Source organism: Labrus mixtus, chromosome 14, assembly GCF_963584025.1.
Source record: "Labrus mixtus chromosome 14, fLabMix1.1, whole genome shotgun sequence".
NCBI lineage: Eukaryota > Metazoa > Chordata > Actinopteri > Labriformes > Labridae > Labrus > Labrus mixtus.
In genome coordinates, this window is record NC_083625.1 from 7,841,457 (window position 1) to 7,856,859 (window position 15,403).

Genomic DNA, 15,403 nt, shown 5'->3' on the forward strand with positions numbered 1-15,403 from the left:
TGCCACAGGTCTGTCTGACAGCAGAGGACAGCTAGCTGTATTGGACAGGATCAAGCTGTGGTAATGTTACACAATGAGGGGCTAACAAACGGAGACCTTTATAAACTCAGTTTGGCAGGGATGCAAATCTAAAGGAAATCATTACCCATCACAATAACTCATCAATCATGTTTCAGAAAGGAATTGATTCAACTGTGTGACATTATTTTAGATGATGGTGTATTTTGGGTTTGAACTAGATTTCACTCTATTATGAAGCATTTCTTGTACTGCAGGGGATCCTTTGGCCTAAAATAAGAGCTTAACCACAATGCTGGCTCAGAAAGGACTGTGCAGTTTTTGTGAATGTCATTAAACCTCTCAAAAGCTGATGACATGATGTGAGTGACGTTGTATTTTCAGACTGTGTTCTTGTTCCTCTTTTGTAACACCTGATGAGGGGGAAAGAGTTCAAAGCCTCAGTTTAGCATCATCTCTGCGTGCTCAAGAGTCACAAGTGCAGCATCTGCAGATGTGGCCCAAACATATGCTTTCATCTGTCTCCTCTCCGTTATGTGATCACATGCGTCCTCCCACCCGTCACAGAGCGCAACGCTATTCGAGGGAAAATCCTGCACTGCATGAAAAGTAGGCTACAGGCTTTTTATTTTTATCTGGTCAGAATGATGATGAAACCGCTGGTTGTATTATCCCCCCTCCCCTCCCTCTGCTGCATGCAGTTTGTAGGTTACTGAAAGATTTCACCAACCACAGCTAAGAAGATTAGAGAGGAATTAATGGTATTCCTTTGTCATTATAGGAATAAATTGATATTTGGTTTTAAATCAGAGGGAGGGGACATTGGTAGAGTCAGGGCAACATGTTGTGTCAGGAGACGTAAGCAGAGGGATGACACAGAGACAAGCAAACCACGGGGATGCCTGTGCATTGGAGCTAAGCACCGGATATATCTTGACTAATGTTCAGCATGTCACAGAAGATGAAAGAGCAGGATAATGCAGACGTAGCGGGGTGTGTGTGTGGCAGGGCAGAATGAGCGCTGCTGGGACATGGACGTGCCAGTAGAGGACAGGGGCAGCTGTGGCATTCCCTGGACGAGACACTAACGAGGCGTGAGGAACGTCTGCGTTCCTTGCGTCTTTCCAGCCCCAGCTTAACCATGAGAGTGGCCCTCCTGGCCTTCAGACTGATGTGCTTGGCCTGGATGTGGCCCGTCACCCACCTCAACGGCAGCCACTACCCCAACAAGAGGAGACACAAGGAGCAGTACGTCGGAGGGAACACCAAACCAAAGCACAGAGGGTGAGCCAAAGTGGGATTTCTCTGCAAATTCACTTTTTTTTAACAGCTGGATACAGTATTTTGTGGATGCTTTTACGTTTTGCTACTTTACAATGTCATCAGAAATACTGTTTGAAAGGTAAGAGCGGGTTCAAATGATCATGTGAGGTGACAGGAGATCTGTGCAATTGATTGGAAAAACGTTGTCTTCAGAGATAAACTGATAATCAGGCTCCTTTTTTGGTTCAGATATGAGGACTTATAGAATGTGAAGACAGATGGAGTATTTAGTGCAAAAATATATTACCTGGTCAAGGTCAGCTCATAATAGAGATACAACAGAGGTCGCTAAATATCTCTGACCCAGTTAGAACTGCGTCAGATCAGTGTCGATATCCTAAAGAGAACTTCTGTTGTCTACAAACCCAAGGCCTTCAGTTGTAATCAGACTGCTCAAGTAAAATGAACCATCACAGACTCCCTCAACCAGATGCCTGTTCTGCTCAAGTGTCTCAGAAAGGGTAAGATGGTGACAGAGAGAGAGAGTTTCCACACAAGCTGTTATTTGATCTTTTTGGTTCTCAGGCGGGTGGACCTTAAGATGAAAAAGCTGGACAGCACCAAATCTATGCTAATTAAATCTGAGCAGCTGCTTCGGATTGAGGACCATGACTTTGCAATGCGGCCCGGCTTCGGAGGTAAGACGCACACCTGATCGTTTTGTTGAATTCTACAGTTCCTGTCATTTTCCGTAACCATATGTTTCCTGGCAACTCAGTGAGGTTAATGTAGGTTACTGTGCTGTCTTTGGTATTACGTACGCCTCCCAAAAAACCTGAGTGACCTAGATTGTCTGCCATGTGAGATGATGATTGCAGACAGTGACAGTACAGATAAAATAATCTGATATGCGTGTCTAGTGGTTCTGTGGATGGAAATGGAAAAAAAAAAAAATCATGTTAGAGAATATTCAAAACATATTTCCCTGTGACTCAAAGCACACATCTGGATTGTGTATTTGCGTGTGCTTTTAATTCATGTGTGAGCTGTACAAAAAACACTTTTGTTAAAATAATCGTAGCTTTTGAAACTTCTTGAACACCATGTTCACAATCCCTTTCAACTTGAAATAACTTAAATGGCTTATTCATTGTCAGAAGGGGTAATGGGCGGGCTCCTCGTCTCAGGGAGATCGGAGAAAGTAACAGTCTTTTTGTGAACAGGCCTGCAGGGAGTGGTGACAATGACATGACATTCAGTTTCCAAATGGGGAATATTGCAACGCGACAAAGAAAATATGCATTGTCATACAAACCCTTCACATGAAGCCTCTTTTGGCACACAATGTGAAGGTCTCCTGAGAGTAGCTGACTGGAGGAGCTTTCCTGTACCCGCCTGTGTCACTGTGTCAACTCTTACGTCATTATGTTTTCCTCGCAAATTATTAGATCTCGCAAAATCAGCAAAGACTGTGTGATTGTATGATGGGATTGAGTGTTTTCTAAGATTCTTTATTTTTTTCATGCATCAGATCAATTAATCCGATAGTTTGAACGGTCGCCCCTTTGTTGGCTCCGGAGGGTTTCATGCCTGTTGGGAGTTCAAAAAGCCTGTGACCTGACGCTGGATAAAAATGAACAGGACTTTACTTTCAGGACCCTGGCTGCCCGATATAATCCCTCCCCCTTGACTACTCCATTGTTATCGTAGACGAACGCTTTCCACAGCTTATTCATTAGATAATGGCACAGAGACATCAGTACAGTTTACAGTACACATCATACGTTGGCAGTATTGTGCAATTGGAAAATGACATGAAGACCATTCCATACTAAACACCACACTGGAGGCTTATATTGTAAAATATGATGGCACATCACCAATCCATCTTGAATTTTGAGACAGTTGTTTTAAAAGTTGCTTTGTAAATTGGTGTAAGGCTTTTTTTTTTTTTTTTTTTAAATAAAACTGCTGGAAGATATTTATATGCATAATTTCAACGTGCATAATTGGTGAGTGTTCTTTGTAACTTGAGGAAGAAGATATGCCCGCCCTTTTTCCTTCTTCCTCAGTCTGCGGTTTTTGCACTGCCCTGCACCTGCATGATGTGTGTATAACTGTTCTTTGCTTAGCTTACCAGAAAAGCCTATGGATTACAAAAATTCTGACATCACATGCTTGATGAAGATAAAGAATATCTGTGAGGCTGGAGATGCAAATCAGTCAAAATGGCAAGCACAAAGTACTTAAAGATAAATGTACAGAGGACATAGATGAATTTTAGTAACAGTCACAAACCTGTTCAAAAAGAGAAACAAAACATTACACTGATGCTGTTTCAATATTTAATAAGGCTGATATGGTTGTATAAAATGTTTGAGAAGAGAGAGACTGGTGGATTTCACCATATTCAAGATAAGGTCCCATAAACGTTCACCAGAAAGAAAAAAACCTGGTTGGTTTCCTGGCTCTGACCTCTTGTGCCGATTTCCCCCCAGCGTTTGCTTTGTATTGCTTTGTGTGACGTGTTCTTAAATGCCAATTGATGAGACTGTTGGTGTCAGTGAGCTTTTGTATCTGTAAGCTTGATATGCTTCAGATTTACGGTGGTTAAAGAAAATGAACTTTTATTTGTTCATCTGCATGTTTTCAAAAACTAAAACTCAAAAAGTGTGAACCCATGTAGGCCGTTGTAAGAGCTTAAACTATTTTTTAACAAAACTGCTTCATGAACTAAAGAACAATACTAATATGTTATGTAAGATTACTTAAAAGGTACCGATTTCCATTCAACTTGATGTAGATGTGAAACATAGGTCAACCCATTAAACCCATTAAACCTCGGCATGGATCCAGATCACGTTCAATAATAATGAACACATTGTTTCACCTCTATGTGTATGGCAGTGTGAAAATACACAAAAGCCGTGGACTATTGGCCTCGGCTTTGGTCCGCTCTTCCAAATGCATTTTTCGTTTTCTTGTAAATTTCAGTTTAAGTGTCCTGTAAGGAATCTCATAATACTATTTACTTAGTTATAGCTCATCCAGAAATAAAATGTATGTATTTGTTGTGTCTGGCGCATTGGATTACCTGTTGGATTACATAGTAACCAGTGAGGTGATGTTATTACGAGGAATTCAACTGAATGCAACTTTAAGCTGAATCATGTTTTAGAACCAGCATTATGTCTGGGTCATCATTTCAGACGTGGCTTATATCTTATCAGTAGTAGGATTTACACATATACTGGATAATCTCTGCCAGATGTGCACACAGATGATTCATGGAAAATATGACACTGTTTATAATCCATTTCACGTTTGACCTTTTTGCAGGTTCAGCTATTCCTGTGGGCATCGACGTCCAGGTAGAGAGCATAGACAGCATATCGGAAGTTAACATGGTTTGTGCATCTCAAGAACCTCTGTAGTACGCTAACCAGTATTTGGTTTCTCTTTTTATGCATTGGCTTTGAACGCAACTTTGTTGTTGTATGTGATTTTTTTCAGGACTTCACCATGACATTGTACCTGAGGCATTACTGGCAGGACGATCGCCTGGCCTTCCCCTCAAGCAGCAACAAGAGTCGAACTTTTGATGCACGTCTTGTAAAGAAGATTTGGGTTCCTGACGTGTTCTTTGTTCACTCTAAGCGTTCTTTTATCCACGATACAACCATGGAGAACATCATGCTGAGGGTTTTTCCAGATGGAAATATCCTCTACAGTGTCAGGTAAAAAAGTGCCTCTTCTGTCACGACTCATAAAGCGATCACGATCATCAAAGTAGGAATGAACAGCAGCTGCAACCACATTGGTAGAATTACAGGAAAATGGCACATCAACTCAGTCCATCCAGTGATTTGAAGAGGCTATTTGGGCATACAACACATTCCTATTATGACTGATTTAAATGCAGCTTTTTTTTTTAAATATTCCAAAACAAAATGCATTGTTATAAGGCTTTTTTTTGTATGTCAAGTTCTGCATCTACAGTACGCAACTGGGACAGACATTAAACTGGGAAGTAGAAGCGGCTAGAGTCAGTTGTCTCTCAACCGAAAGGTTGGGGGTTAAATCCCCAGCTCCTGCAGCCACATGTCCGATGTGTCCTTGGGCATGACACTTAGCCCCAAGTTGCTCCCGCTGCTTCGTCAGTGACGTTTAAGTGTGAATAAATGGGATTTGCTAATATTGATGGCTGCTTTGCATAGCAGCCTCTGCCATCAGTGTGTGAATGGGTAGGCATGACCTAAAGTGTAAAAATGCTTTGAGTGTTCAAAAGACTAAAAAAGGACTATAAAAGCTCAAGTCCATTTACCATTTAGCGCAGCTTTCGCCACCATCGATCAAGCCACTTTAATGAGCAGATTATATTAGGTAGGCATTTCTGATACGGCCCTTGACTGGTTTACCTCCTATCTTTGAAACTGGCAATTTTTTTGTCTTAGTCAATTCATTCATCCCTTCTACTGCATAGAAGTCATGCAGTACCATAAGGCTCAATTCTTGTCCAATTTTGTTTTACCTTGACATCATCATATCATCTGTCATCATAAAATTGCATTACATAGTTATGCTGATGATAGCCAATTATATCTCTCCATAAAACCCACCGTATACAATAAACTGGCTACACTACAGAGCTGTTTAACTGATGTAAAAGACAGGATGTCGCACAACTGACAAAACACAAATGCTTCTTATTGGCCCTGAGAATATTCAGAACCGGATCCAGCTACTGCTCAGCCCACTATTCCCAAATGTTAAAGCAGTAAAGTTAGAAACTTGGGGGTTGTATTTGATCGTGACCTAAGTTTTAATCAAAACACTAAGAAACTGGTTCAATCTTGCTTTTATCAACTTGGAACTCCTCAAAGATTAGTTCAATTTTATATTTTAACAACAGAAAAAATATATATTTAGGCTGGATTACTGTAACGCCCTTTTAAACTGCCTCAATACAAGAGCAATAGCACAACTTCGGATTGTAGAACTCTGCAGCCAGACTTCTCACAAGGACAAAGTGCATCGCTCACATCACTTGGGAGTTTGCTCATTCAGTCTACATGTGTTTTTTGGACTTGAAGAAGGCTGACCTTGTCACTTTGGAGGTTGGGGTTGCTGCAGAAGATTGGGTCCTAGGCCGTTGCTACAAGTCATCTCTATATGACCAAAGTAGGGGTTGTGTTCAGCATCCTCGGCACAAAGTCAGACACCTTCCCGGTGCGTGTTGGCATGGCCAGGGTTGCCCCTTGTCACCAATTCTGTTTGTGATTTTCAAGGACAGGATCTCAGGGTGCACCTGGGGGGAGGAGGGTTTCCACTCTGGGAGCCTCAAAATCTCATCTCTGCTTTTTGCAGATGATGAGGTTTTGTTAGCTTCCTCATTCTGGGACCAACAGCAGGCATTGGGTTTTGCAGCTGAGTGCGAAGCAGCCAGGATGAGGGTCAGCACCTCCAAGTCCAAGACCATGTTTTTTTGCCGGAAAAAAAACGAATCCTGTAGAATCTGCCAGTTAGGTTTTCCAAGAGGGACTAAAATGACCCAAACACAAAGTGCAAGAAGAACTATTCAGCAGTATATTTGAGGACAGTCGAGACAAAAGTGTAGCTATGGCAGCAAATTCCATTGGAACTATTCAAAAAATCTAAAGATCATTGTATTGCATAACAAGAAGAAGAGGATCGGTCGTATCTACTTTTCTTTTCTAATCTTACACGTGCTATAAATCTAATTAAATGAGTCAATATTCATATATTAAAATATCAACTTTTGAAATAACTTAAATGAAGACATAAAACATCCACTAGACTATTAATGTATGGTTTAGTGAGCAAAGCCTAAAAGTCATATGAGAGTATGGCCAGTTGGCTTTCAGACTCATTATATCCATTTCAGCCACAGCTGCTGACAATATGGCGTCCCCGCTAACAGCTTGCTGCAATCAGTGAGCCGATCATGCACTGACACAGTTATTGAATGAACGAATCAGTTTATATAATCATATACATCTTTACTGTTTAAAATAAATCCAGTGAACATGTGACTAGCGAGCTGGCTGACGTAAATCTACACAGGCTGTTCTTAACGGCAGTGTAATTCAAATATTACATTTTTTGAGAACACAGTGGTTGCTTGTGAAAGACTGCTTATTTCACGTAGGTCTCTCTTTAACTATGATGTGTTTTAGGATCACCGTGACTGCACTTTGCTCCATGGACTTCAGCAGTTTCCCTCTGGACACACAGAATTGCTCTCTGGAGCTGGAGAGCTGTGAGTATCAAACTACAGTTGGACGATGTGGACGTTTGGTGTCTGACAAGATACCCAAATCTGTACTTATTTTGATGTGTTAAGCTTGTGTAACAACCCTCTTAACAAAATGTGCCAACTCTACATTTTAAGCAAATTACAAATAACCCTTTTCTGCAACACTGGTTTGTTTTTAAAGGCCCTTGCAAGTGATACTTCTGACATTAAAAAACAATTGATCAGTTTCCATGTTGCTAGTCAAAAACCCTGATGGATATGTTCTGGGGCTGACTGAGTGGATGCACACTGTAATACTCACAGTCCATTACCATACACCATGAACACACAGTCACATCACAATCTTCTTTTAACATAGAAAAATTGAGTGGTAATCCTCAATCAGGTCAATCTCTGTCCATTACACATTTTTGTATTTCCAAAGCGGGATTTACAAGGGATTCTGTTTTCATTCTATCCCTCTCTGAACTTAAAGTTGGTTACAAATAACAACGGAGTCAGAATTAATTTCCATATAAAATTTGAAGATTTTTTTTGTATCTTAGGCCAGCTGCTCTTTCTTTATTTCACTTTCTGTCTAACATATATTTTTGGGTAAATAAAGCATGGATCCTGATCTCAGAGGAGAGTCGGGAGTCCCATTTCTGTGCACGATGACCATGACTCTTCCTCCCTTCTCTCCTCTTTTTGAAGATGCCTACAATGAGAACGACCTAATGCTCTACTGGAAGAACGGAAACGATTCATTAAGGACTGACGAGATCGTGCTCTCTCAGTTTTTTGTTGAAGACTTCCAGCCTTCCTTTGGGCTTGCCTTCTACAGCAGTACTGGTATGTGAGGTTGGAGCCTGGGGGCCCTCTGAGCTGTACCCGGTTTGGGAAAAACCAGAGAAGTCCTGACTTTATCAATACACAGTTTATACCACAAAACCCTAATGTCCTTCTGCTTCTAAAAGCTATGAAAGTACTGTGCTAACAACAGCTTCAAACAGTAAGAATGATGGGATTATAATGCCCTGATTTTAAAAAACAACAACTTATTTTTCAAACCTCAGAGCTAGATTATAAGATTAATATTGAAACACTCTCATCTGTAACTGCAAATCTGAATATGCAACCAAAGCCAGCAGCTACCCGTCAGTCATACTATTTATCAAAGCATTTGTTACCCTTTTCCTATACAAGCGTCTATATAAGTATGATGTTTTACCTATAAGAAGCAAGTTCGACTGTGTTTCCAGTAAGCACCACCTAATCATTAAGTTAGTAGTTATTGAACATCAGAGCAACAAGCTGAGCTCAACTAACCAGAAGCAGGACTTGTAGCTCACAGCCCAATCAAAGAAGATATGAGAGAAATAGATTTTTCATGTGAGGCTGCTGTATTTAGTGTGTTTACCTGTTTCAATTGCCTGGTTCATTTGTTGTGGAAAGGAAAACCCCTCTTTGTGCTAATCCACCTGCTGGTAAAAAACATCTTTCTTGGACTCTCTTTGTAAGCTTCCATGCATGAATCCAATGCTGTTTATCCTGTATTGCTGTGTTCAACGACACAGCTTGAAAAACAAGTCAATATTAGACTGAAAAAATGCCAATCAGCTAAGAAATGATAAGCTGTTTGTATGACATCATTTAGTAGCTCACACCTACCCATTCAAAGTTACCTGAACTTTCACTCAGACCCAGAACACTGTGCATCAGCAACAGCCATCTTGGTTGTTTAACAAAATGTCCCGAGGTCAAACAGGCATTATCTTTAAGCAGACCCATACTATAGTTGTGTTTGGTCTGACCAGGATCTGGTCAATCAACATTTTGAAGAGGAAGGTACCACCAGACCAATTTGTCTGGTTTCCAGTCAAAGTAATTTTCTATAAGTTTTATGACTCTTTGCAGTAAGTGAGTTCTAAAATATTATGCCAATCTATGAAATACATTGCAAAGTCATTACATTTGAATGTGTATCTTTACACAACTAAATAGTAACTCACATAAAGACAGTGTATCTATATCATCATTTAAAACACTGCATATTAGAATACATGTAATCTTTAAGTTACATTCCATTATGGAAATAGTGAAATAGTATCTTTAGGAGACATTGCTAATTTCCATTACCTAATACATATTATATATACATATATTGCCTTGATTTTAAAGCACATACCTAAGATATCCTCATGTGCTTTTAAATCGTGTAACATTGCTTCCTTGGGATCCTTTTTAATTTAATCAGAGAGTTGTTGGTCAATGACTGACTGCTAAGTCCACTTTTATAAAGCCTGTCTGTGTCTGCTGTCACAGTTTTAGTGTGAGAAAGAAGGATAGAAAAGGCAGCAGGCAGATTTTCTTCTCAGTGTGAAATAATCTTGTTGGAACATATCCACTTTAAGAGGTTTTTATATAACCTCAGCTCTAGACGAAATAATTACTTTCTTAGCTGAGTTCTAGCTTCTTCTTGTAGGTTCATGTTGTACTTTCTTGGATCCTCAACATAATCCTTTGCATGTGTTTTTTGAAACATTTTCTAGAGGTTTTTTTTTTTCTTGTTTTCTGCTGCCACTCTCAGTTGTATTGCCCCCTCTTCCCCACCCTGCCAGCCCCACCTCCACTTCGTGTCTATTTATCTGTGTTTCAGGTTGGTACAATCGGCTCTACATAAACTTCATTCTCAGGAGGCATATCTTCTTCTTCATGCTACAGACTTACTTTCCCACCATGCTGATGGTGATGCTGTCCTGGGTCTCTTTCTGGATAGACAGGAGGGCTGTACCTGCCCGTGTCTCTCTCGGTACTGAGACTCTGTTGTACTTTCTGGAGCCTACAAAACAAACATACACATGTTTATACACAAAACTGTAGAATTACAACTTTGGATACGAATTAGTACAAACATAAAAGCTACACCTGTTGTGTACTCGTTTGTTTCATTCCAGTCAGTGGTTAGTTAAAAATATTAACAACACTTATGTTTACATGCAGCTGGTTAGGTCAGCTTAACTTTGTGTTAAGACTGAAACAGGGAAAAACTAATCTGATAGAAAGGAATTTAAATACGCTAACTGCCAGCATATTAATAGCCTATATGTATTGTGTTTGATTTGGTAAATATGTTGAAAACATAACTAATTAATAATTAAGCATCCCGGGAATAACTTTTTTATTTTATTCTGAAAATACGGTGCACAAAGCGCCACAGAGTGAACACACCACACAAGTAAAGACTAAAAGTCCCTACGATACTTTTTATATAAAAAAACAACAACATAATGACCAATTGTGTTCAAAACTCAGCTCTTTCCATTTTACATAGTCAACGAATGGGTTACAGCGTTTTAACCTGACAACTGTTTTGTTATATTTTGTGACCATGTTAACTGGTGACTTCCGGCCAAATGGCGCCGTAATATTTAAATATTAAATATATATATACATATTAAATAGGAAAGTAGCTGCCCCTGCGATTGTGTTTTTGACTTGTTTTTCATTTAAGACATAACTGAGGAGTATAGTTTGACATTGCGGTTAAAAACTGGAAAAAAAAAAAAAAAGCGACAGAAAAAGCTAGTTATCCTCTTTCAGTGTCCAATAGCTGGTGTAACTATGACAACGAGACGCATTTTACTAAAAGTCACCTGTTAGCAGGGTAATTTGTTAAACCGAATCACCGTAGTAAAGGTAAAAGCGCATATTTGCTAGTTTACACACATACACTACGTTTTTTTTTTTTTTTTTTAACAAATGAAAATGATATTCTTACAAACTTTGAACTCTTGTCCGCCAGGTGCTTAACAAACAAAAGTACGTTATTTTACTTCGTTGCGGACGACTCACCTGTAGTTTTACCGTTCCTACTGGTGTCACTCTTTCAAAATAAAAGCCCCGGCTTTTACATTTTTACCAGCCCTACGTGTTTCACAAAACTTAGAAAAAGGATAAATTTACACAGTGACGATTTATTGAAGAGCTGCAGTGACTGTAGAGATTTGTCAGCACAGTGCAAGACAACCAACAGGGACCAGCTTATTCCTCACCGTATATTCTCTTTAGAAAATAATATAATAGTATAATAGATAATAATAAATAAAATAACAAAAATGAACATCTTGTTTATTACAATTTTTAATAATTTAAAGATAGCAGATTTTTTATTTTATTTATTTGTTAGGGACAGTGCACATTAATGAACAACTGTAACAATTACAGCTGTAAAAAAAATGCCAGATTATAGCAGAAGTGCTAGTTTCCATCTGTTGTCCCTAGGCAGGTAACAGAGAAAGACAAATTACAAATAAAATACAAATACAAAGGCACAAGTGACAAGTGACACAAGACAATAATAGAGGTTAAAGGTTAAAGGTGGTCTTTTATCCACTGTTTGAGGTGTGTTTTGAAGGTTGCATATGTTTGTGGGTCTGTTATTGTGAGTGGGGGAATATTCCAATATTTAGTTCCTTTGACTGACAGAACACTTTGTCCGAATGTAGTGCGTCTGTATGGATAAAGCGGATGTGGTTTAATTAAAGTAAACTTTTTTGTTTACTTTGCTTATTTTGCTGTAAATAATACAGTATGACTCAGACTGGAACATTTTTTTCTCCATTCAAAAACTAATTGAGCGTGAAACATTCATGCACCTATTAACCCCATACCCAAGTGGATAATTGAACCATACAACTCTTGCCATGCCCATTGGTAACCACTCCAAAAACTACTTTTACTTATCAGTTCATCTTAACGAGGATGTCATTTGTGAGACAACTGCTCTTTTCTGTTTCCAGGTATCACCACTGTTCTGACAATGTCCACCATCATCACTGGTGTCTCAGCCTCTATGCCGCAGGTGTCTTACGTCAAAGCCGTAGACATCTACTTGTGGGCAAGCTTCCTGTTTGTCTTTCTTTCTGTCATTGAGTACGCTGCCGTCAACTATTTCACCACAGTGGAAGAGATGAAGAAGCTCAAGAGGGCAAGGGTAACTCAAGTTTTTTCTTTTTTTTTTGAGTCATTGCGTGTCTTCTTAAATCTCATATGACACATGTGACCCACAGAGAATCATTTCCTGCCATCTGGAGCTCGCTCACCTCAGCCTCACCCTCCTCCCCTCTCTTTGTCACTGCAGATCCCAGAGTCCTACGACGCCACCCAGGCTATGGCATTTGATGGCTGTTTCCATGACAACGAAATTGACCTGGCTTCTTTTCCAGAGGTCGCCAGCACCCCGAACACAGAGAGGAACACCCAGGCTCGAAACTCTACTGTCTCTGCTCCCACAGAGGGCACCAGGCTACGCCGCAAGCACCCTGTAAAACAAAACCTCAGCTTTATAATGAGCAACAGCTACATGATTGACTCTTATTCCAGAGTCATATTCCCCATGGCTTACCTGCTCTTCAACATAATTTACTGGAGTTTGTATGCATAACAATGCAAGAGAAAACCATAGTTTTTTTGATCATGGTTTGACACCCAGTGGCAGCAATAAGCTTCCTTACAGCTTAATACTGTGTCATGGTATGCGTGACCTGAAGTTTGCACAGTGCTTGAGTTGAGCTGATGAGTGATATCTTGAAGGGAGTCTGCTGCTGAAGAAGCATTCAGTTGTAACCTGGAGCGATCAGCTTTAGCACTGAATGTCCGTTATTTTCATGGATGTTCATTTGTGTTTTTTTTTTGTTGACATGCCTGTTTTATAAAGAGAAAATGATCAACAATACATAATATATATTAAATAACAAATATATTTACATTTTTAGATTTATTTAATTGCTCAAATATACACACAGACATTACATTGTATAATAACTGTACAATATCTTGAATGCAAAATAAAAACATTATGCTCTTCAAAATGTGTGACAAGCTTTCATTTTTGATAAAGTTACATTGATTGATTTTATTTCACTTTATAAATGATAATGTTCATATGGATTTACTATTTTAAACATAACTACAAGCTATATGATAACAATAACAGATTAGATTTTGATTTTACGGTATTTATGCAACATGTCGATGAGGATTGGATAGTGGAGAAAATACAGAGGGAGGGGATTATATATGCCATAGGGTCACTTATACTGGGGTTGCATAACATTGCGCGGTGGTACAAGAAGACAGCGGGTCGTCAGGTTCATCAGGGGTGATGGATGGATAATGTGATGAGTAGATACAATTAAAAAATGATGAAAATTGACCCATTCAAAAAGCTCATCGGGGGACTCATAAACCTCAAATATGGCTTTAAGTTACCATTAGGTAATTAAATATGTAATATAAAGGCGTAGAGACTTTTCTCTGTGTTTGATTCTGTATTGTTGTTTCTAATTGGTTCACTCTTTTTTTTTTTTTTTTTTTACATTAAGAGCATGATAGAGAACTAAACCAAACAACCTCCACCATGCGGTGCCAGAGCTGCAATAATACAGATATCCTCACAAGACCTTTATTACCCTGTACATTTGGTGTCACAATCCTCTACATGCGAGTCTTCTGTACAATCTGTTGTAAATGCTGAAGTATGTTGCAAAAAGACAAGTCACTCAAAGGTTGTTGATAATCGGAGAAACTGTTTGATCTGCTCTGCCATCTGTGTTTCTCAACCTTCTCTGAGCTTTCCCTCTCTAGCACCCCCTCTGGTGTACAGAGAGAGAACTACAACTTTACTTTGTGTCTTACAAACTCAAACTGACACAGGCCCAATACTATACTGTACAATGAGGTATACTTGAGGTTCTTTTGGGGTAATACATAGTCAAAAAATATATATATTTTATTCCTAAATGCAGATTAAAATACTGTACTAGCATAAAGAAAACACAAACTTTGTTCAACAGGTTGACAGACCTCCTTCAGCATCCTTATTTAAATACTTTTTTTACATTTCTGGCCATTTTATGCCTCTATTGATAGGGCAGTATAGAGGGAGAGAGAGAGAGAGAGAGAGAGAGAGAGAGAGAGAGAGAGAGAGAGAGAGAGAGAGAGGAAATATTGGGACGGAATTGGGAAAGATATGCAGCAAATGTTGAGGGTTGGGCTTGAACCCAGGACAGCAACAGGGACTGTATAGCCTCTGCTTATGTGGCGCGCAATCTACTCCCCGTGCCAGAATATTTTTTCATTTTATCCAACTTTTTTCTTATGGCTTTTTGACCTGCAGGCCTCATGTCCCGGTGGTTTGTTCGAATTATCCAGTGTTCTATTTACTTAAAACTGGTTTGACATATTGCTTTTCATCACTCTTCACATTTTAGTTATATAAGCTGTAATGCTTGGGTGTTATTGTCAAAGCCTTTTCTTATGACAGAGTTGTTGATAATGCTCTCAGATTTGCCAAGATGTCATGAATTAAACAATTCATCACCAGCAAGCAAGTGTGCACACACTCAACAGGGTGAAACTGTATTAGCCTACATAAATAATGACGTTTACCAGGGGCAAATACACAACAAAGGAGGAAATCAATACTTTGCATGCGTGTCTGTCTGCATGTTTGTGTGTGTATGAGACAGACCTTCCCTCCCACTCAAAGTTCTGAAAAGCAGGTGCGTAACATGACAGACAATACTGCTGCTGGTGCGTGACTTCTTGTTACGCAACAGTTAAAATGTCTCAACACCATGAACTCTTTTAGCTTTGTTGTGGTTTCCCTGGAAACTCCAGCCTATGTTTGTCACTGAGATCATTCAGGTAAGGACACACCCTGAGGCAAACCTTGCCTGCTAAACTAAAAAGAGAAAGAAAAAAAATCAGTTTCCTGCATATAATTAAAACAGTGTAAATAGTTATTGTTTTGGAGGAGAGTAAATCACAGTGTGTGTTTTCTGATTTTAATAAAAATCAATT

General features: G+C 39.3%; 1 protein-coding gene across 1 annotated transcript; it reads left to right on the top strand.

Moving 5' to 3' along the window:
• Positions 1–830: 830 nt before the first annotated feature.
• gabrr3a (gamma-aminobutyric acid type A receptor subunit rho3a) lies at positions 831–13,362 on the top strand. Its single transcript, XM_061054809.1, has 9 exons — positions 831–1,302; positions 1,867–1,979; positions 4,621–4,688; positions 4,795–5,018; positions 7,479–7,561; positions 8,252–8,389; positions 10,197–10,349; positions 12,340–12,533; positions 12,681–13,362. Exons 1-9 carry the CDS (start codon positions 1,160–1,162, stop codon positions 12,981–12,983), a joined length of 1,419 nt encoding a protein of 472 aa, XP_060910792.1. The 5' UTR covers positions 831–1,159; the 3' UTR covers positions 12,984–13,362.
• Positions 13,363–15,403: the final 2,041 nt, after the last annotated feature.

Coding starts and splice junctions, on each gene's coding strand:
- gabrr3a (XM_061054809.1), top strand. CDS start 1,160: ATGAGAGTGGCCCTCCTGGCCTTCAGACTGATGTGCTTGGCCTGGATG. Junction 4,689..4,794: donor GCATATCGGAAGTTAACATG/GTTTGTGCATCT, acceptor GATTTTTTTCAG/GACTTCACCATGACATTGTA. Junction 5,019..7,478: donor AATATCCTCTACAGTGTCAG/GTAAAAAAGTGC, acceptor GATGTGTTTTAG/GATCACCGTGACTGCACTTT.